Source organism: Dunckerocampus dactyliophorus, chromosome 4 (assembly GCF_027744805.1).
Source record: "Dunckerocampus dactyliophorus isolate RoL2022-P2 chromosome 4, RoL_Ddac_1.1, whole genome shotgun sequence".
Taxonomy (NCBI): domain Eukaryota; kingdom Metazoa; phylum Chordata; class Actinopteri; order Syngnathiformes; family Syngnathidae; genus Dunckerocampus; species Dunckerocampus dactyliophorus.
The window spans coordinates 11,711,768-11,732,500 of NC_072822.1; the positions used below are offsets into that span (position 1 = coordinate 11,711,768).

The 20,733-nt window shown below is 40.2% G+C and overlaps 1 protein-coding gene across 2 annotated transcripts in view; it reads left to right on the plus strand.

The window, feature by feature from the left end:
• Positions 1–3,861: 3,861 nt before the first annotated feature.
• cemip2 (cell migration inducing hyaluronidase 2) overlaps positions 3,862–20,733 on the plus strand; it is a 30,170-nt gene continuing 13,298 nt past the window's right edge. For both annotated transcript variants that reach the window (XM_054772870.1, XM_054772871.1), the window contains exons 1-9: positions 3,862–4,081; positions 8,212–8,576; positions 8,691–8,831; positions 9,065–9,632; positions 13,452–13,621; positions 14,538–14,729; positions 17,069–17,238; positions 19,342–19,554; positions 20,551–20,733. The exon at positions 20,551–20,733 is cut by the window's right edge and continues 23 nt beyond it. In XM_054772870.1, the coding sequence (XP_054628845.1) occupies positions 8,243–8,576; positions 8,691–8,831; positions 9,065–9,632; positions 13,452–13,621; positions 14,538–14,729; positions 17,069–17,238; positions 19,342–19,554; positions 20,551–20,733 (1,971 nt within the window). In that variant the 5' untranslated portion in view covers positions 3,862–4,081; positions 8,212–8,242. The remainder of the gene's footprint in view (positions 4,082–8,211; positions 8,577–8,690; positions 8,832–9,064; positions 9,633–13,451; positions 13,622–14,537; positions 14,730–17,068; positions 17,239–19,341; positions 19,555–20,550) is intronic.

Below are 20,733 nucleotides of genomic sequence, written 5' to 3' on the forward strand. Positions count from 1 at the left end.
GTTTTAAAATGTTCTCTGAAGAATTAGCACCTTTTTTGAACAAAGTTTATATATAAAGTATACAACAAGCTTCCTCCATCCCTAACTAAAGGCTTGATTATGCTGATTCCTAAACCACAGAAAGACACTTCAAAGGCCAATTTCACAATATGTTAGCTAAAAACATTTCAAAGAACACTAAATGACATCATGGGGAAACACAGTCTGGTTTCCTGACTGGCAGGCATACAAACAACATAAAATTGTTACATCATTCAAACATACTTGGAGATGAACGTTGCATCTTTTTGTTTTAGATTTTTATAAAGCTTTTGACTCTCCAGAGGTTTTTGGATTTGGTGACATGTTCAATAAATCTATTAAATCATTATATGCAGATGCAAATAGCTCCACTAAACCTTTGTTTGGCACTACCAAAAGAGTCCATATGAATTGAGGGATCCATCAGGGTTGACCAATTTCAGTGTTTCTTTCTTTCTTACTAGAATTTCTACTGAAATGTAATTACAATATTTCAAAATGATCAGTAAAATGATCTAAGTTTCATAGTCAACTCCTACTGTCCTGGTCAGTGATATACAAACACAATTTCTCACCCCACAGATATTGTATTTGGAACAATCAAGACATTATATACAAGAATAAATCTCTTTATATATGGTTTGGTTTAATTATATATTTTCGTTAGCCAGTTACTGAATGACAATGGTCATTCATTCACATATGTAGAATTTTGCTCATTCAATGGTGTGCCCGTGACACCTTGTAAATATGCTATTGTTTTTTATGCACTACCAGAGGGTGCTAGAAGATTAGGAATTTCTGCTCTGGAAGGTCAAAATTGCAACATTCCAGACATGAATCCCAGTGGTTTGTTTCTTGGTAATACTGTATATGTTCACTCTGAAGCGATAAAGCTTCAAATCAATGTGTAAGGGCAATCGTGCAAAGGGATGTTGTTTCCAAGCCTGCAGCAGTTTGTTACTGGAATAGCTTCTGTGAAGATGTAGACTGGAAGACTACTTTGTTATTAGAAAACAAAGTGAAAGAGGTCACATTCAAATTACTTCATAGGTGCATGCCACCCTGTAAAGACCAAACTGCTCAACTATAAGATTAACATTGACTAGCTTTGCTCTTGTTGTGCCAGTGCAGAGGGAACAATATTCCATTTGTTCTGGAACTGTACATACTCTCATGTCTTTTGGACTGACCTAAACAAGTTTCTAAATGCCAGGTTTGAACCCACAATGAGGATAACTATAAGGTATGTACTATTTGGACTTGGTAAAATGGACACAGTAAAAGTTTATGCTGTCAAACTTCTTTTAATTTTGGCTAAGTATCATATTCACTGTGTAAAGTTTACAAACCAGCGACCAAATGTTGTTGTGTTATTCATGCCATATTTGAAGTACTTTTTTTTATAAATCCCAAGGCCGTGAGGATCAAGAGACTTTGTAATGAATGTAAACTGACAAAATAACTTTGAGCCCCTTTTATTCCATTATCATTACTGTTATTTTTTTTAAATTTATTTATTATTCATTTTCTCACCTTTCTTTCAATTATTTTATTTGGTTTGACTATACTTAGATTTTATTGTTTTTGTATATTGTACAGTGTGTAAGTTCAATAAAGTTATAGTTAAAATAAAGTAAAATGCACCAGCGACAGTGTGCAGGGATACGCCGGGAGACAAGTGTTTTGTGAGGTCTGATTTTTTTTTATGATGCATTTTTGTGATGCAAATATATTACTCTTTTGAACGCATTTTGTTTTGAGAAGCCAACTCTTTACTTAAATGGCCGCAGCAACTATGTGGAACTACATTCCTCGTCACGGATATCCGACCGGAACTGGGCTCACGGGACTAAGTGAGGGGTACAGTAAGTCACTGTTGGTGCACTAAACTGCTGATGGGGATGTCATACAACTTCATGTCAAAAAATCCAAACTATCCCTTTAAGAAAGTGTTTCAAATGGAGTGGGGAAGGGGGTCAAGGAAGACAAAAACTTACCACTTCCACACGGAATGAGATGAGAACCTTTTTTTTACTTGATCTCAGCCATGGCATGCCCGTCTCAGCCATGGTATGCCTGTCGCAGCCATGGCATGTCGGCTCGGCTCTGCTGGCTCAGTAGCCAGTCTCCATACAGGGTGAAAGGTAATGTAATACTAATGTCATATCTCATAACATTACTGATGCCTCGTGACTAGAATACTACATATAACTTGTCTTTCAATATGTTGTGACTAATAATAGGCCATGGTCAACCACGAAACAGCCATCATTTATTAATTAGCGACGTTCAAACCGTGATATAAGGATGGACGACTGTATATAGAAATGTCATACAGGAGGCACTTGCACTACCTGAAGGGGTGGGGGCGTGCGTGAGCTGGAAGGTGCTTCTTGTCGCTGCTAGGAGAAAATCAAATGCATTCAATATATTTTTATGCTGAATGAATAAGTTTGACTAACCAGATGGAGTATAGATGGAGTATTATATACGCAAACTCACCAGGAGGTGATCAGGCTTTTACAACAAAGTATCAAAACTTTTCCTGGAGAAGGAAAAGCTGCATGTACCTCATTTACAGACAAAACAAAGGCCAGTGAAATATTGTAAGTGTCAACATGCAAAAGTTATGGTGTAAATGAATGATCTGTAATAGACATGGGGAAGGCATTGGATTAAATATAAGCTCTGCTTCTTCCTACTCCTTTTCAGACATGTTGAATTGTGCAAATGTAACCATGTAATGGTCACTAATGTGACTTGTGAAGCATATCTGAAACATACCTCATCACTAACAAGATGAAGGAAGTACACTATATTTTAGTATCCCGCTAAACACTACTTGACCAAATTTAGGAGAGATATTAATACGGACTGCTCTTTTTTGGGGACCAACGAGAGACTGTTTTACATCTTTTCTGGCACTGTCCACACTCCAAAAAGCTGTGGAAGGACCTCAGCGGATTCATTATCGATTACACCTTCAAGGGCTTGGCTTTGTCGTGAGAGAATGTTGTTTTTTGCTTTTACAAGAGATCTAAGAAAGAAGAAAAGGCTCTTTCTTATAAATCTATTGATCATTTTGGCCAAATTTCTCATCCACAAATTCAACTATAGCAGTAAAAAAAACAGTTTCAGTTTTTTCCCCCAAAGATGTTGAACAATGTATTCAACCTATAGACAAATCTGACGACAAAAAGGCTGTCAAAACATTAACAATTTATTCTGCTTTAAATGTTTGTATTTAATGTAATCCCTGGATGTGTTCTCTTTGTTTTCAGTTATTTTTATACTGTTGTTGTATGCTTGTTTGTTGTTAATACAGATGATAAAAAAGCATGTCTGAAACAAATATACCATCCTATACCATCTATGCACCAGCAGGGGGAAGTGTGGTATTGCTTTAAGCCCCTCCCCTCAACCGATGAAGCCCTGCTGAGACATACAGCAAAGTTTAGGAATTTTAACTACGACAGCAAGTAAAGGGGGCGAAATGTTACAGAAAATAATAATTTGGCAATAGAACAATGTGGCTCATCTCGATTTTCCCTGAAATATGTTTTATATTAGTATCGTTTCAATTACTGCAACCCTTAAAATAAGCCTGGTAGAATATTACGTTAATATAAAAGTTTATTTTCGGTATTTTATCCAGGAGTACACGGAAACAGACTGAAGCTAAACGCGAAATACATATATATATATATATATATATATATATTGTTCGGTTCCGTAATACAGTATTAGTATATTACGTATTGCAACGAGTCTTGCGGTTTTTACTATTTCCGACTGCCACTGAACGCCTCATGCTTCCTCGCGTTCAAGCTGCGCCTGCTCCTCTGCTTTCCGCGGCTGAGGGGGGGGTTGACTGTAGCAGGGACGACTGCCCATCGACACGCAAAAAAATCAACCATGTGAAGAAAGGTGTATATAAAAGGGACAGCAGACGGCGAGGGTGAAGGTTATTTGGTTCGCCTCGCCAAGCCCGGGTCTCAGTTGGGTTTTCGCGAATGGACAAGAGTGGGAGCGGAGCAGGACAGCCTCACCACTGACGGTAACTCACGAGCCGCAAGACCTCCACATTGTGTCCACTTGTGTCAACTGTTGATGCGCTGGCAGGAAATACTTCTCATGGTCTAACCATTATTTTTCCTTTTTTTGGTGGACTTTATGAGAGATAATGTTCAAAAGCTGTCTCCGAGGTGATACGTCTGATGTATGTGTCATCATGCATGGCATAGTGAACTGTCAAAGTGGAGAACCGCAACGCTAAGCTAGCAAACACCGGCTTCATTATTTGTTAGCAACTAAGCAGTCTGTGCGAAACTCACATTTTCGCATGGGTTCCTCTTTTTCGGTGAGGGATGTTAACTACTGTAGTTGCAAACAGAAATAGCCACAACGAGACCGTAAATTACATGTTTTACAACTGGTATATTAAAACAAGACATCATCTAATTCAGGGGTGTTGAAAGTGGGGCACAATGCCCCCAGAGAATACAGTACAGTTGGGGGCTCCCCAACTATCTTCCCGAAATAACAATTTCCTGGAACATATTTTGTGGGTTTTCTGCTCACCCTGTACTCTTGTTTAAGTAAAAATCGATTGATTTTGCCTATTAGTTTAGAAGGTTTTCTTTATTGTTCCAAGGCCTCCCTTTAAGCGTCCTGGTACCTCACACCTTTTTTTAAAAAAATACCACATAGTATGTGGATTTCCAAAATAGCGAACTGTTTTTTTTTAACTGAAGAATGTGTGCTGGTCTGCCCCACACATCTGTTTGATATTCAGTAGCAGGAAATCCACATCTATGAAGTGTTGCATGCAGCCTGGTGCTGAGTGTCATTGGATAGTTTTAAGATGTCAACAGCTCTTTAACGTCCAGCTTGACCCATTTTCACTGTAAGGAATGTGAACGGGGAAAAAAACCCCAACATCCTTTCCTGAGATAGTGTTGTAAAAATGCATGCCTGAGGATGCTCCCATCATAGCGCTCCTGCTGAGTGAGTCCTTTTACTGCAGGACTGTGAGAAACAGCCAGAAGAAGCTGCATATTCCACATATTCATCATGATGGCATTCCACTTTGGTTTACACTGAAACTTTCTACTTTGTTTTCTTCTGATAGTTCAAGTCTTGATAAACAATATCTTTTTGCTGGTGTTTTTTCACCTATTGCAGCAAGGGAGAGTAATTAGGGAATCCGCTGGACTCGTTAGCGGTTGCAAATAACATTAATATTTCTAAGTGGCAATCTGTGTGAATAATCTGTTACAGAGTCAAGCTGTTTATATCGTGAAACATTTACTACATTAACTACAAACGATGTTTTAAGTAACATTTTAACATTCTTAACTGTTTTAGTTACAGTAAGTAACTTCACAACATACATTATCTTAGGGCACATTAGACATGAAGTCGAATTAAGACTTCACTTTGATGGCAAAGCTGTATTTGGAAAGTGACTCACATTGTAGATGTGCCAAAACATGGATGTAATTTCTTTAGCATTCTTACTCCTTGCCCAAGTTAACCACTGTTAATGGTACAAAACAGAAAGACTCTCAACTTTTAAGGGACTGTGTGCAACTGGCGCAAGATTACTTTTTTTTTTCAACTAAAAAAAACATCAGACCGGCTAGCATATGTTACCAATAGTGGTGTAAAATAACAGATTGTACAACAAATATGTGTATTTATCACAATTACAAGTTATGCTGCATAAAAATGATACATTTCCATTCAGCTTGAATGGCCGTCACTCACGAATGTCTGGTATTCACGTACATGTCTGTGGCGCATACACACACACACAAACGCAATCTCAGAGAAGTGACCGACAATTTACCACTATATTCATGCTGTTGTTACGATAGGCTATACATTTAATGATAGCTAATGTACGTAGTTAAACTTTGTCAAATCGTTATTATTAGCTGATAACAAACATAACTAATGCATGGAGCATACTTTACATGCTTAAAGCAGGAAGAGGGCGTGGTATCTGCTTGCAGAACATTTGAATTTTGCTTGGCGCTCTTCAGGCAGACAGGGAACCCATTGCGTAAAGTAGTTTTAATAGACTGATGTTGGAGTCTTACTGCTGTAAATGTGAGTCACTGTTGTCCCTCGTTACATCACGGTTCGAACATCTTGCTCAGTTTAAAAAATAATAATAATAAATTATCCCTGTTTTGTGGCCTAATTTAAGCATTTTCAAACATAAGAATGACTGAATGAACTAAAATACCAATACAAGGTAGAAGAAGCATTCTAATTTCGAATGTACTATTGTACATTGGCCATTATGTTAATCATTGTTCAGTGAGACAAGCAGCAGACGTGATCACCAGAACAGGCATTTACTGCAGGTTGCAATGATCTCAGAATAGGCACAATAATAACATAATAATCATAATAATAAGATGGGCTGCTCTTGGGGCCATAACCCATGACAAGCTTGTGTACCCCAGAGCCTTTGTGTCATACTTCCTCACTCATATGTGTTGATAAAAAGTGGAAAAAAAAGTGGAATGTGCCACAGGCTATTGGGGAAACTAGTTGTTGTGCACACGTTTTCCCTTTTATTGTCTGGCTAAATATGAAATGACTGAGACTATTTTACTCATCTTGGAAATGTTCACGTACCCCTGCAATTTGCTGGACCCTGGTTGGGAATCACTGCCGTAGGGAACACAATTACTGTTACACACACGAGCAAGAGTTTTATTTCTGTCTTAAATAGCTTATTTACTCTTATGTCTACAATTTTGGGTAAAACGAGTGTAAAGCCATTTAAAGCTGCCATTACAATACATTGATGAGACAATAGCCACAGCAGAATGTACGCTATCCAGAAAAAAAACAACAAGAAGGAACTGCTAATGTGTGAGTCTGTTATTTTATTTTTGTCTAATTTCTCTCATTATATCTACTATATTTGGTAATACAAATGTTACGGCGACTGGGTGTTATTTCATGTCAAGAGGGCTATAATAATGTTAAAACTCTGTTTAGAACAGTTTTTTATGCCATAACGTTAAAAATATTGAATTTATTAATATTGAAAACTACTTCGCGGAAATTCACTTATCACTGTCGGGACTGGAGCCAACTAACCGTGATAAACGAGGATCGAGTGTACTTGGAAAACACTGTACAAGTCCAAAACATTATTATTATTAATCTGTAGGCGTTCACGGTTATTTGATCCCTTTGTAATACAAAAAAGGGTTAAATGTCTCCTGAATGTTGGATAATGACGGTGTTACTGTTTTTACAGTGTCAAAGTCATGAAGTGTTACAGCAATCTTTGATTTATGAAGACATTGATGAGTGAGAGTGATGTGACTACAGTGGCGTACAGTGAAAAGTGCTGCTAAAGCCTTTTTTTCTGCATCGTCATTTCCTCTACTTCTGTTTGAATGCGCACCTGTATGACCCTTGTGACCATATGACCGTTCTTTATGTGGCTGTTTAAATATGTGTGTGCCTTTGTGTGTGTGTGTGTGTGTGTGTGTGTGTGTGTGTGTGTGTGTGTGTATGTGTACGTGTGTGTGTGTGCGCGCGCACGTCGCCCACTTTGTGCTACTTTCCTCTTTTGTGTGATATAAGCAGAGCGGGAAGTGGAGCGCCACTTCTCTACTGTAATTGGTGCCATCTGGTTTAGCTATGTTAACAGAGTTCCAAGAATGTTGTGATACAGTATTCGCAGCCACCTTTTGGACTTTGGACTAAAGCGACATTGTCACTCACCAGCCAGTGAATAAGGTGCATAAATAGTGTATTAAACACCACTCAGGATTATTAAATAGAAGTTCAATAGGGAGACAGATTTCTGTGTTATCTGCCTCCTGACATTTATGAGGTTTTTTAGTGTCTTTTCCTTTCCATTGACCTTTTCAGCCTGACTTCTTTGTCACTCACCCCTTTAAATCCACATACTTTAACATTGTTCACTGCCTCATCATGTTTAAATAGCCTCGATTAATTCAGCACTGTTGCAAACAAACACACACACTTTGCATGCAACACTATTGCTAAAACATTCCGTGCTTTTTTTTTTGTTACAGCAGCAAAGCTTCTCAACTCTCTCAGTGACTTAACTCAAGCGGTGTTGTCGAAAAGGTTATTGTTTTCCAGACTCTTACTCTGCATCTCCATCTTGTTTTTCTTTCCTTCCAGACAGCAACAGGCGTCAGCAGACGTAAATACCATGCCGACAAGTGATGGTCAGAGCCGCTTCCCGGTCTTTGTGGCTCCCCCCCAAGGCAACCATCAGCGATCTCCAGGTTATGTTCCTGGGCGGGTGGCTCCAGTCCGCTCACCGCCATCAGCCAAAGCTCCGCCGCCGCCACCGATCAAACCTCATGGCCTGGTGCAACAGCGACAAGCCACCTTTAACCTGTCGGAGGAGAACCAGCGCAGGGAGCATGCTCAGAGCCTTCAGCAGAGAAAAAACACACTCATCTGCTTTGGGGTGTCCATGGGTGCCTTCCTGCTTAGCCTCATACTCATCCTTAGTCTCACAAGTGGGGACATTTTAGATGGTGAGTGTTGCCTATTGAGTGCATGTCCAGCCTTATCTCACCAATTAGTTGCACTGATGTTTTATTCTGATGCAGAATGCGCTCTGATTTGTTACCAATTGCTCATTTCTGCAGAGAATTGCCCTGACCACAACCCTTCCCTGAGTGACTGGAACCCTGGCCACCAACCACAAAAGGCCATTGTTGTCAGCAGGGGAGAATTATTTAGATTGGAATCTTCAGCTACTTTCCATTCACTCACCATCCAATCAGGAGGTAAGCCGGCAAAGGAGGACTGAAATAGTCAGTACTTTGTATGGTTGTGTAAGACATTGAACATTTTATTCCAACTCACAGGCGGAGAAAGTTCATGTGAAGGCGGTCTTATGTAAATTAGACACACTGAAAATCATCATTGAGCGTCTGTACCCCATGTTGAGTCCGGTGTATATGTCGTGTCCATTATGAGATGAAAGCACTCACTCTTTTTACCTTCTCTTCTTCTGCAGGCCGTGTAGTCTTTGCAGACAACGCTGACGGCTCCAAGAATATAACCTTGAGAACACGACATATCCTGATTGAAAATGGCGGAGCCCTTTACATTGGTGCACCTAAATGTCGCTACCGCTCCCACGCTGCCATCGCCCTGATTGGGCGCTCTGACAGCAAGGAGATCCCTGAAGTACCTGGTCTGGGCCGGAAGTTCATCGGTGTCATGAGCGGTGGAACTCTGGAACTCCATGGCACGGAGAGAGTCTCCTGGTCTTTGTTGACCCGAAGTGTGCCAGCCTCCGGCCTCACCACCGGGGGTTACGCCTTCAAGCGCAACTTCAGCAGAGGTATCAACCTGCGCGTGGTGGATCAGGACACATCTGACGTCCTAATCAAGGAACGTTACGACACTCACGAATTACGGAATGACAGTCGACGACTCACCCTTCTGCTCCGCTCCTTGCCGGCGGGTCGCATTGTCACGCTTGCTGTTGGAGACTCGGCAGTCAAAAGTCTTCTGGATGAAACTAAGAAGGCGATTGAAGAGACTCTTGGCAGCACCTACGTCTACAGCCTCAAGTACAGGTGAGGAGGCTTGTTGTAAACGCAGTTGAGCAGAACAGTAATAATTTGGTTTATAATGTGGAATATGAGTTTTCCATTACCAAAATCAATAATACCAGATAATGAGGTGCTATTGCGACCTTCTTTTGACCCTTTTGCCGCTGAGATGATCGGAATGGGTCCTCCATCTTGATGACACACTTGTACAGAGATTCTGAACAGAATACCTTTGGTGTGGTGGGTTTATTATAATAAGCAGCTTCGATAGTGATCAGACCAAACCAGGATGACAAACAGATACTTTGCATGTGCTGGAAGTGTGATGGAAGATTGCATGCAGCAGTGTAAGAATGCGTGAAAATGCATAAGAAACCGGCCAACAAAAATTACGGTTTCCCAGCCTTTCCTCTCCCCTCCTCACCGGCACAAGCAAATGCGCGTCATTTATGGCTTCCGTTTACATAAGCACACACGCCCACCTGTGCCCAGGTGACCACGCCCGTCTAAATCCATGCAGACTAAATATACTGCTCCTTGCCAAACTTGTAACCTGCCCCCTACAAGTACTGTTTCTTGTAGATGGTCAGTTGGTGCTGAGCCGATCCCATAGGGTTGAGTAAAAGAAAGAAAACGCTGCTTGTTGCTGATTGGTTGAACATATTCAGATACATGACTAGGCTTCAACGTTAGCCACAGTGTCCACTTTGTTGCAGTGGTTTGTTTTTCTTGCTGCCCTCAGTCTCCTTCATTGTTGCTGTTTTTTTTAACATGTCTTATGTTTGAGTTTCCCCAGATAGTATTGTTTTAATTTTGTTTGTAATATGAAATGATAATTAACTTGTCTGGCCCCTTGTGAAGGATATGGCTATCCCTAGTCAGGAGTTTGCAGGTGTGTCCTTCAATGACAAATAATTGGCCCTGAGAGGAACAGAAGCAGGTGGAAAGGTAGGGCCCAATGAAATCCATTTCATTTTTTCCCAAATTCCGTTTTTTCCGTTTAAATTTTTTTTAATTCCGTTTTTTACCTTTTACCCTTATTTTACCAACATATAGTGTGTAACGGTTAATAAATGCATTTAATTAAATGCAAAAATATTACATTTATCAATGCAATACATTATTGCCAGTATTTCAGAAACTTATGTAGCTTGGCTAACTTTTCTAATGGAAATTTGAGGCTTTGCACACGTTGCTACAAAGCTCTCAACAAACTGTGATGCCCTTACGGTTAAGGAAGACGTAGTCACCAATGCAATTCTATTTGCGTTATTAATATAAGATATTTTTTTGACACCCTTATTTTGTTTACATAATTATACATTGTGTGACGAACAGAGCTCTTATTTTGAAGGCCAAAAGTGTGTTGTGTGTGTTGAGAATGTCTCTCTCGTCCTTATTTCATTCAGAACTTGCACGTCAGCGGACATCATAAAACTCTGTTAAACTAAGCTAACCCCGCTAGCTTCCATTCGCACGTAAGAGAGCCAACTTTTGCTGGTGTTTTGACATGTTTAGTTTGGGAGAGGAGGGGCTAGTGTTTGTGATGAGATTCCACCACGATTGAGCAGTCCGCTGGGGAAATACTTCTCCACACAAACGTTCCTTCTCCTCACAATGACAGCATTTCATTCAGATTTGGTCAAATTCCGCAAGATTCTGCGTTTAACAGTAGATTATGTTTTTATTGGCCAATTCCATCCGCAATTTTGTTAGTGTGGAAATAATGGGGCCGTAGGAAGGGCTTGACAAGAAAAAAGTTCAAACTTCAAAAACTTTATGCAATTTGCTCTGTCATGTCGTGTGCATATTTTGTGTGTCTTTGGGAGGGTTTGTTTCCTTGTGGTCCCCAAGGGCTGACAAAGAAGCTTGGTGTGTTTTTCTTTAACCTCAATAGTGAAGAACTCTCACCTTTTGACACCTCTGTATATAGACCAACAACAACAACACTTTGTTCTAGGTCTTTATTGTCTACAATAATAATCTCTTTTTACCTTTCCCTTTGGGATTAAACCTCAAATCATTCCATGGTATTTCTCTTCCTGTTTCCTTCAAGTTTATGCTGTAGAGCGCTGTGCCAGGAAAGGAAGCACGCTCCGGATAACAAGGTTACGGTCGTAAAGGTTCCAGGATTTGTGTAAAATGTGACTATTCAGGAAATTTAGTGTCCTTCACTTCTGTTCCTTTGAAGGAAAAGTACATTATTGGCTGTCTTTTCTGTGAATTTTGCTCTAATGCTCGAAACGATCTTGCATGACTGTCTGTGTAAAACCGAAGAACACACTGTGGGGTTTTTTTAATGCAAAATATAGTGTTTCACTCTGGGGTTATTTGTAGCTGGGCCCGGCTATTCCTCTCGCTTGGCTGACATGTCAAACGCTAAGCCAGATTCTCCAGTGTCACATTTCACCCCAGGGTGCTGAGGCAGCACAGAGGTCTTCACAGAAATTTGCTCAAATCCACAACACAGCGCTTCAAATGGATCAGATGATGGAGCCCTCACTCTGGTGACACTTGTAATTTATCACCATTCATTAGAGGATTAAGGATTTAATCTTGGCTCTCTGTGGATTTGCCGGATAGGAGGAGACCCACACCTTACAGTTATTGGACAGCATGGAGTTCATTCACTCACTGGAGAACCCTTGGGTTGGACTGTTCGGGCAAAATTGTGGTGTTTTGCTATTTGACACATGCTTAAGTTAATGCAATTAAGTATCCAGCTCACAGCAGCATTGTCCAAATGTATGTAGGTTCATCCCATTGTGTCATCTATCTGTTCCTTCACGACATAAATACACTCAGAGTATTCCAAAACTGTAATTTAGGTAGTTTGAAAAACAGAAACACAAATCGTACCAAACAGAACTTAAATCCCTGTTGGAAATAAACTGGACCATCCATCAACAGACCCTTTTGTATTTAATCTTTTTGTTCCTCAGGAGAGCACTTAACCGCTCTCACACACCCTTTTACACACACACACCCACACGTAAACACACAGCAAATAATGAGGTTGTTTAAAGGCTGTGAAGATCAACTGGTGACCGAGGTGAAAGGAAAAAAATATATTTTTATGCTTCCCTGTGCTTCCTGCTTGTGCTTTTATCAGCACTTGCACAAGTTGCATAGCAGTGGCCTCGGGGCAGAAACTTTGGATTTTTAGCCCCCTACAACAGGAAAATCCACAGAAAACTAGACATGACAGAAGAGTGCAAGTCCCCAGATGGCTCCCGTTTGTGCATTCTACTGTAGTACAGGAACATCACGGCTCTTTCTAGTACACAAACTACAAAGTTCTGATTGAACTTTGCAAGAATAAAGCTATTAACTTAATACTCGTCTGGATTCTGTACAAAAATATGTCAATCATAATTTTTGAAATGCACAACACAATTCCACCCTTTAAGCCTTTGGGTGGTCTGCTTAAGGCGCGGTTGGTTCATATTTCTGATACCTTACAGATGACTGCAGAAGTATTGTCTCCATAAGGCGCAAATGCTTGTTTGGATTCTGGACAAAAATGAAAATAATTAGGACATTTGGAAATTTCACCCTTAAACCCACCACCAATGCCTTTCCACCAACCACACCCATTGGTAGGGCTCCAACCACTCAGATGATTTCATCTTTTTTATATTTTAAACAGTTTTCACCCAGACATTCATGCTGTCGTAAGACACTTATAATAGACAGTTGCATCATCAACCTAGTACACTTCCCCGCTAACAACAGCTTAAAGTATTTCTTTTTGATAATCTTTATTATTTGATGATACAGTGGAACCTCTATTGTTCTTCGCAGACGTCTAATAAAATAACCTCATCTCACTGGTCCTTCCAGGCAAGCGTGGGCTTTAGTCTCAGTGGTCGGCGGTGGTAACGCATCATGCTCAGAAGATGTGAGGGAACACGAGAACCACGACACAGGTGGACGAGCTCTGGCAAGACGGGACTTCACCACCGTGAATGGCGTACGCTTTTCAGTCACCGCATACAGCGAATGGAAGAACGGTGAGGAACACTTAATTGTGCAATTAGTATGAATTATGGAATGCCAATATTTGCCGTATGTTACTTTGCATTACATCAGACAAATAACAAAATGGTCCACTTGTTAGATGAGCACAAAAACCTGAACATAAAACATTGGTTACCTCATGTATGAGCATGATGCAGTGCACAAAAATAATGATAGTGTTACATTAATACTTCTCTGACAGTGTCATTTAAAAAATAATGTTATCTTTGTAAAGGTGGAATTTTTTATTTGGCTTTTGTATTGAATCTCATGGTCTACCGAATGTCGTGGGTGGTTGATTTTTGATTTTTTTTTGGTAATTACAAGAAGGTGCTGGAAAAGCTTGATGAAAATATCAGCTAAGTCAGGGGTGTCCAAACCTTTTCCACCGAGGGCATGTTTTTCAATGTTGACATACGTAATCCTCCTCCATAATGTTTTGATCCTGCCACTGCCGGAATCTGCTCTAAGTTTTTGAATTTGACCTATTAACCTATAAACTATAGCCTTAATATCATGATTATGAATAAGAAGTGTTTCTATTGGCAATCTTTAGCACTGTAGAAGCAGGTCTGAAGGTGATGAGTGAGGTTTTGTCACATGACTTTGTCAGCTGAACATTAGATAACATTATTATGTCTTTGTGACCATCCTCATGGCAGATACCAAGCTTTAATTGCACTAAACATAACCTTTGAGCTGTGTATTCATGATGGCCCTCCATTGCCACACCCTGATAACATTTCGGAGGTGACTCAATTCTACACAAAGGTGTGCACTATGCTCGGTGCTGTTTCCATTTACATTGTTGTTTTACATAAATAAACCCACTCCACAAGTCCATCGCAATAAGTCGCTCTCATTCCTTTTTAAATGAAAACGTGTGCTCAATGTTTTGTGCCCTCCTAGGTTTTCCCATCTCGGGATTCCAAGTAGATGCTGTAGACCAGGTGTTGCTGAATCTCCAGGATGAGGTGCAGCAGACCTGGCAACCCGGCAATCAAATCGTCATTGCCAGTACAGATTATTCCATGCATCAAGCTGAAGAGTTTACCCTTCTACCCTGCCCTCACTGCAACAGCAGGCAGGTTAGAATACAAGGTGAGAGAGTAGTGAAGTTTGCTTTTGACAGCTTTTTTAAACCATTTTTTAACCCTTTTATTATGGATTTGTATCAGGATGGGCATAATGGTCATTCCTTGGTTATGGTGGTTAATTGGTTCCAGACTTGACCGATAAGTGAATTTCCACTAAACAGGATTCAATATTAATAAACGGAGTATTTTTGTTGTTAGAGCATAGGAAACCTGTTTGAGTTTCGAAATACAATTTTGACCATTATTAGAACCCTTTAGACATAAAATAACACCCCTATAGTCACCTTTTATACTCATATTACTCTTTGTTTATGCCACATTGTGCAACACTAATGTGCAGGCTATGGAATCACTGCAGGGACATAAGAGACAGCTGCTACTCATAGCATAAAGCAAGCTACAGAGCTGACTAGTTAGCCTCCAATTTATTTGTGCTAAACTTAAGAAAGTGGTTCAAACAGAGTGGGGTAGAAGGACAAAGTGAGGAGTCATAAATGTACCACTTCCACGTGGGAGGAGAACTTTTTTTCACTCTTATCGTGTTGGACATGCCATAACTGACTCCATAAGGTAATGTAATGCCTCATATCTCTTCACATTACTGATGTCTAGTGACCAGAATGCTACATCTTGTCTTTCAGTATGTATTGTGTTATTGTTTGGCATGTTTGTTTGAACCCCGGAAGCAGAGACTGGAGGCAAAAGTACAATTTTGAACAAAATATTTATGAATACAAAAAACATAACCAAAAACAGCAGTGAAGGAGCAAAGGCTAAACAAAAGGTGCACCGCGAGCAAAAAGGGAAAAAAGAACTAAATACATAAAGTCAAACTAAGGGCGCTACTGAGACGAAAGCCACGAGCAGGAAAAAAAACTAGCAACACTATGCAGCGGACACACATTGTGCAAAAAAGGAGTGCTTACCAAGTAGCATGTGGTCAGGAACATAGAAAGTAGCAAACAAAATACAGGATGAGCAGCATATGAGACTAAGGCAGGCAGGAAAATACCCTGACACTCAAGAGCTAGAGCGAATAGACGTAGTGCCAAGAACTCTTTTCTTGATTCCATAAATTATTTTGTTATTATTCGCCACGGAAAAAAATACAGACACTGTTGGCTCAGTGTCGTGGGTGAGCGAAGCGATGGTGGTTGAGGGGAGAGGGGCTGCATTACAACAGTCAGTGCTAATGAGCGGCGTTTTTTGGAGGTGCACATTGATGGAGTTATATGTATGCCTTCATATTGAGGTAGCAAAGGCTGATTTTGAGCAACAACGTGCAATAATTACTGTTGCGTAAGCAGGCACATCGCTGCACGTTCACACCCTCTCTCCCCTTGTTGCTCAACCTGGGAATGCGAGGCGAGCCTGTGTACGTGTGTGCGCTCATGGTACCTGCGGTCGGGTTTTGGGGACTGGGCTCCTGGCTGAAGCTTGCAGGTTGCGAACTGCGATGTAGCGAAGGAAAGACTGGAATAGTAAACATTTTTTTAATTGTTTGAAACTGTTAATTAATCACATCTGAAGGAAATTTGACTGCACTGCTTGGTTGTACACCACAGACGAACTGTTGGTTCAGTCTCAGCTATACCGGTAGTTTGTTGTATAAAAAAGGCAGCATGATGTCAGCCACGTGCAGTTGAGCCACATCCATGCAGACCTCCACTACGGCACAACTTGCACTGAAACAGTTTGGTAGTCTTTGCTAAAATATATCCAGGAAAATGTGATCCAGGAAATAAATGCTCATCCCTAATTTGACGCAATATTTCTTTCAAAAGGCTGCTCCTTTGTCTTTTTTGTTCCACCCTAAATCCGTTATGTCCTGACCCAACAGTCTCTGGTCATCTCCCTATCACATCTATTTCCTAATGTCATTACTCCATTGTCAGCAATGGTCAACTCCCTTCCTCGGTAGGATGCGATTGTGTCTCTCGACGTTTGTATTGCTGTTAAAACGAAGCAGCTGCTTTGCATTATCAGTGCCATGTGCAACCATGCGGACACTTAGCAAGCTGATTAATGTTTGAATATGTGTCTTACCACTTTCTCTTCCAGCTGTATATTATTTTAGCGGGTCGGGTTTGAGGTGCGGCTGCGGATAAGCGTATTTCTGTGGTTGTCAGTAAATATTTAACTTAACTAGCTGAAACACTGTAGTTTTGGTTAGCATCACCCGAGAACGTTAAACAGGAGTTGGCTTGTATTTATTTTTTTCAAAATAATTACTTGCAACTGTTTTGCTAAGGTCTCATACTTCCTCCATTTCCTCCACCTTCACAATTTGTGAATCATCTCAATGCAATAAGCATGAATGTTCTATTTGTGGGTTCTGCTCAGGGAAGCCGCTTTATCACCATGTCGGCGAGATCGTCGATGGGGTGGACATGCGTGCTGAAGTGGCGCTGCTTTCCAGGAACATTCTCATCTACGGAGAAATGGAAAACTCCTGCTACGGAAACAACTTATGTCAGTTTTACAGCCACGACACCTACGGAGGCCATGTCAAGGTGTGTGTAACTTGTAGCACCTCCCCCGGGTACAGGCTACATACTTTATGTCCCAATGTGCTCTGCATATTTTAGCATGGTATTGCATTCTCAGCAAAGGTCACAGTGTTGGGACTAATGTGCACATTTTCCATTCTGCATAGTGAAAGTCTGTGTATGTTCTATTTTTACCTGCTCCTCTAAAAGAGAGGCGTTATTCATGTTCCCTGCTCACATTTTTATATAAACAACTGCTGTCTTTCTACACCTATTTCTACACTCTCTCATGCTCATTCTTTCTCAATTTTTCGCTCCACATGCATTTCATCTTGAGATTATATTTTTTCTATTCTGTCTGAAAACATTTCTTTGTCTCGCTCTTAATCTCCTCACCGTATGTGACTGGGTTCACAAGAGTGCTCTAAATACTTGAAATGGCTACTGAAGATCTGTGTTTAAAACGTGATTGTCTGTTGGATACATTGCTTAAAATTTGATCTTCAAGATTCAAGAGTTTTATTGTCCTATGCACAGTAAAACAGGTAGTTATACTATGCAATGAATGATCTTGATATCTTGTACAAATAAAGTAGCTAGCTGGAATAGTTTCCTAAGCAAAATACATCAAAATATATGGCGCTTAACTGCAACCAAATTTTATCCATTTTCATTTATTTATTTTTTAGCTTGAGTTACAAAATAGTACTTTCTTTGTTTTAGGTAAAATGCTATCTCCTTATTTTGTGAGTGTACATTTTGGCACATGCAGTATACAGTTAAGCCTGAATTGTTCTTTTTTTTTCCAAAAAAAAGGGCAATCAAACCCAAGCCCTCTGCCATGAAAGGCAGAAGCATGTACCACTACATCACCAAGGATATCTAAGCCCTAAATTGTTAATACCCTGACCAAATAAAGATTTTTTTTTCACTTATTTATGGGTATCTTTCGTCTGGAAATGACACAGGAGAGAAAATACTCAAAGAAATTACGTTAAAAATATTTATAGTATATTTATTGTTCATATCGCTTATCTTATTGTACAATTCTGAGAAAACACAATGCTTTCCACCATTGTATAATGATCTAAATCAGGAGTTTCCAAAGTGGGGCGTAGTAAGCCTCCTTCAGAGAATATGTTACTCCCAAAAAACGGACTTTCTGGAGCATATTTTGAGTTGTCTGCTCACCCAAGACCTGCTCACTGTAGAAACTAAAAATCAATTAATTTAGTCTTTGACATATCTGAAGTTAGCTTTGCAGGTTTGGAAACAATGTTTTTCTTTATTTTTCTCAAGCTGCTGTGCCTTCCCTGAAGTCTTCTAGTGGCATTTTAATCAAATGTAAAATGAAAACATTGGAGATGTATAAGTAGAGTAACCTTTTGCCAAAATATACAGAAAATGATGACAATAGTTCTTCCTAACACAGTCTTGACACTTTCTTATGTAATTTCCAGCTAAATTATACCCATCCAACAAACAATTTTATTTTATCTCAAAAGCTGGCCTTAGCTCTTAATATATTTTGTATAAATGAAAGTTAACCCATATATCATGCTGGAAAACCTAATCTTGCAAAGCTGTTTTGCACCCTAATTCATACCAAGAAAAAAACAATGGCACATTGCATTGCGTGTGTTCTGACATGTATGGGGCCAGGTTGCTGGAATCAACATGCTGGACTTAAATTATGTAAAAAAAAAAAAAAAAAAAAAAGTGAATTCTGACGTTCAAGGAGAAACAGGCACAGGGAATGCATAATGCAATTGACTTGACCCTAGGTTCATGTACTGTACGTGTTTGTGGAAAACAGAACGAGTGAGCTGTCATGTACGATGTGTATGTGGGTGAGTTACAGTTCGCTATGAGGATTTACAAATTCCCCCTTAACAGAAACCAGACCATGTTGCTTAGACAGCACATACACACACACAAGACCTCCTAGAGAGCGCTTTTTTGTTTGTTTACACTTGATTACATGAGTGGGGGTTAAGCTTTTGTGTTTTGCTTCACATTTCAGTGTAATGTTAATCATTGCCCTCCACAAAGCCAATGTGGTCTACTTTTCTAATCATACTCATAATCACTGAGTTTTGTTGTTGCCACACTCTTCTTCTATGGCAGATCTTTGGCAACTTCTCATCAGTGCATCTGTCCTATGTGGAGCTGAAGAACATGGGCCAGCAGAGCGAAAGGGGCCGCTACCCGCTCCACTTCCACATGTGTGGTGACGTGGACCAGAAGGGAGACTACTGGGAGCCCACCTATGTAGACGGACTCTCCATACACCACTCCTTCTCTCGATGTATTACCATTCATGCCACCAATGGCTTGCTGGTTAGTAAATGACACAAAATATCTTTTGTTCTTTTATTTCGACTCCACTTTAGCTTCCACCACTGCTAATCTTCCCGAGGTACAAAATATCACAGTTCATTCTAAAAGTCGGTTGTAAATCAGCATACAAAAGTTCACAAAAAAGTGTAAACCTACATAATATAGTGATTAGTAATTAAGGTGTCGTAAGCTCACTTCCAAAAGGATATTATGACCCTCACTTAATGTGATTGTTGTACAAGGCTGTTTGTTGACAATAGGACAGATGTTCTCTTGACGTCAAAAGGATCATCATTTTATTTTACTGTTGTCCTTGAGGCTGTTGGATTGGGAGCATTGTTCCTTTCAGCATCGAGGAAATGGAAAGTACAAAGGTATTTTGTACACACGATGCCAATATGAACATTTTTCCCATATCCACCACATCCATGGAGGTTTCCTTTCTGCGTGCTGCCGGTAGCAACCATTCCCCACCTCACTGCTTAATCAGTAAATACACAGCTATACACAGTCACCCGTGAATGTTTTCTAGTTTCCCAGCACTGCCTTTCAAAAGAGGAAGCCAGACAAAATTAGTAATGCACCAAAAACTTCCTTTTAAACCTTAAAGAAGATAATCGTTGTGGAAAAGGAGTTCCTGAAAAGACATGAACCTTAAGGCTGTGCATTCTTCATCCACTACATGGCTTCAGATGGATTTAACAATACAACAGGTGTCTTCTTTTTAATGACACAGACTCTTTGGTGACTCTTAAATTGTAATTAGGATGCTGGCAATTGTACTCAAAAGTCAAAGTGGTTCACCTATGGAACACCTTTCAGTCACACAACAGGAATGCAAGTAAACAGATGACTTAAAATCACATTAATGGTGGTGGAGCAGCGTATGGTTCAGTATTTTGCTGCAGGATACTTCAACAAGACTGCAACCTGCCTTTGAGTTGGAATTCTTTCATAATGAATTGGGCCCAAAGATGGTTCTGTGTGTCTGTCCAGGTAAAGAACACTGTGGGCTATGACACACTTGGTCACTGCTTCTTCCTGGAAGACGGCATTGAACAGCGCAACACTTTCTACCACAACCTGGGCCTGCTGACTCGACCTGGTACTCTGCTGCCCACTGACCGCAATGAGACTCTCTGCCTCAGCATCAAGGACAAAGTCTACAAGGGCTATACT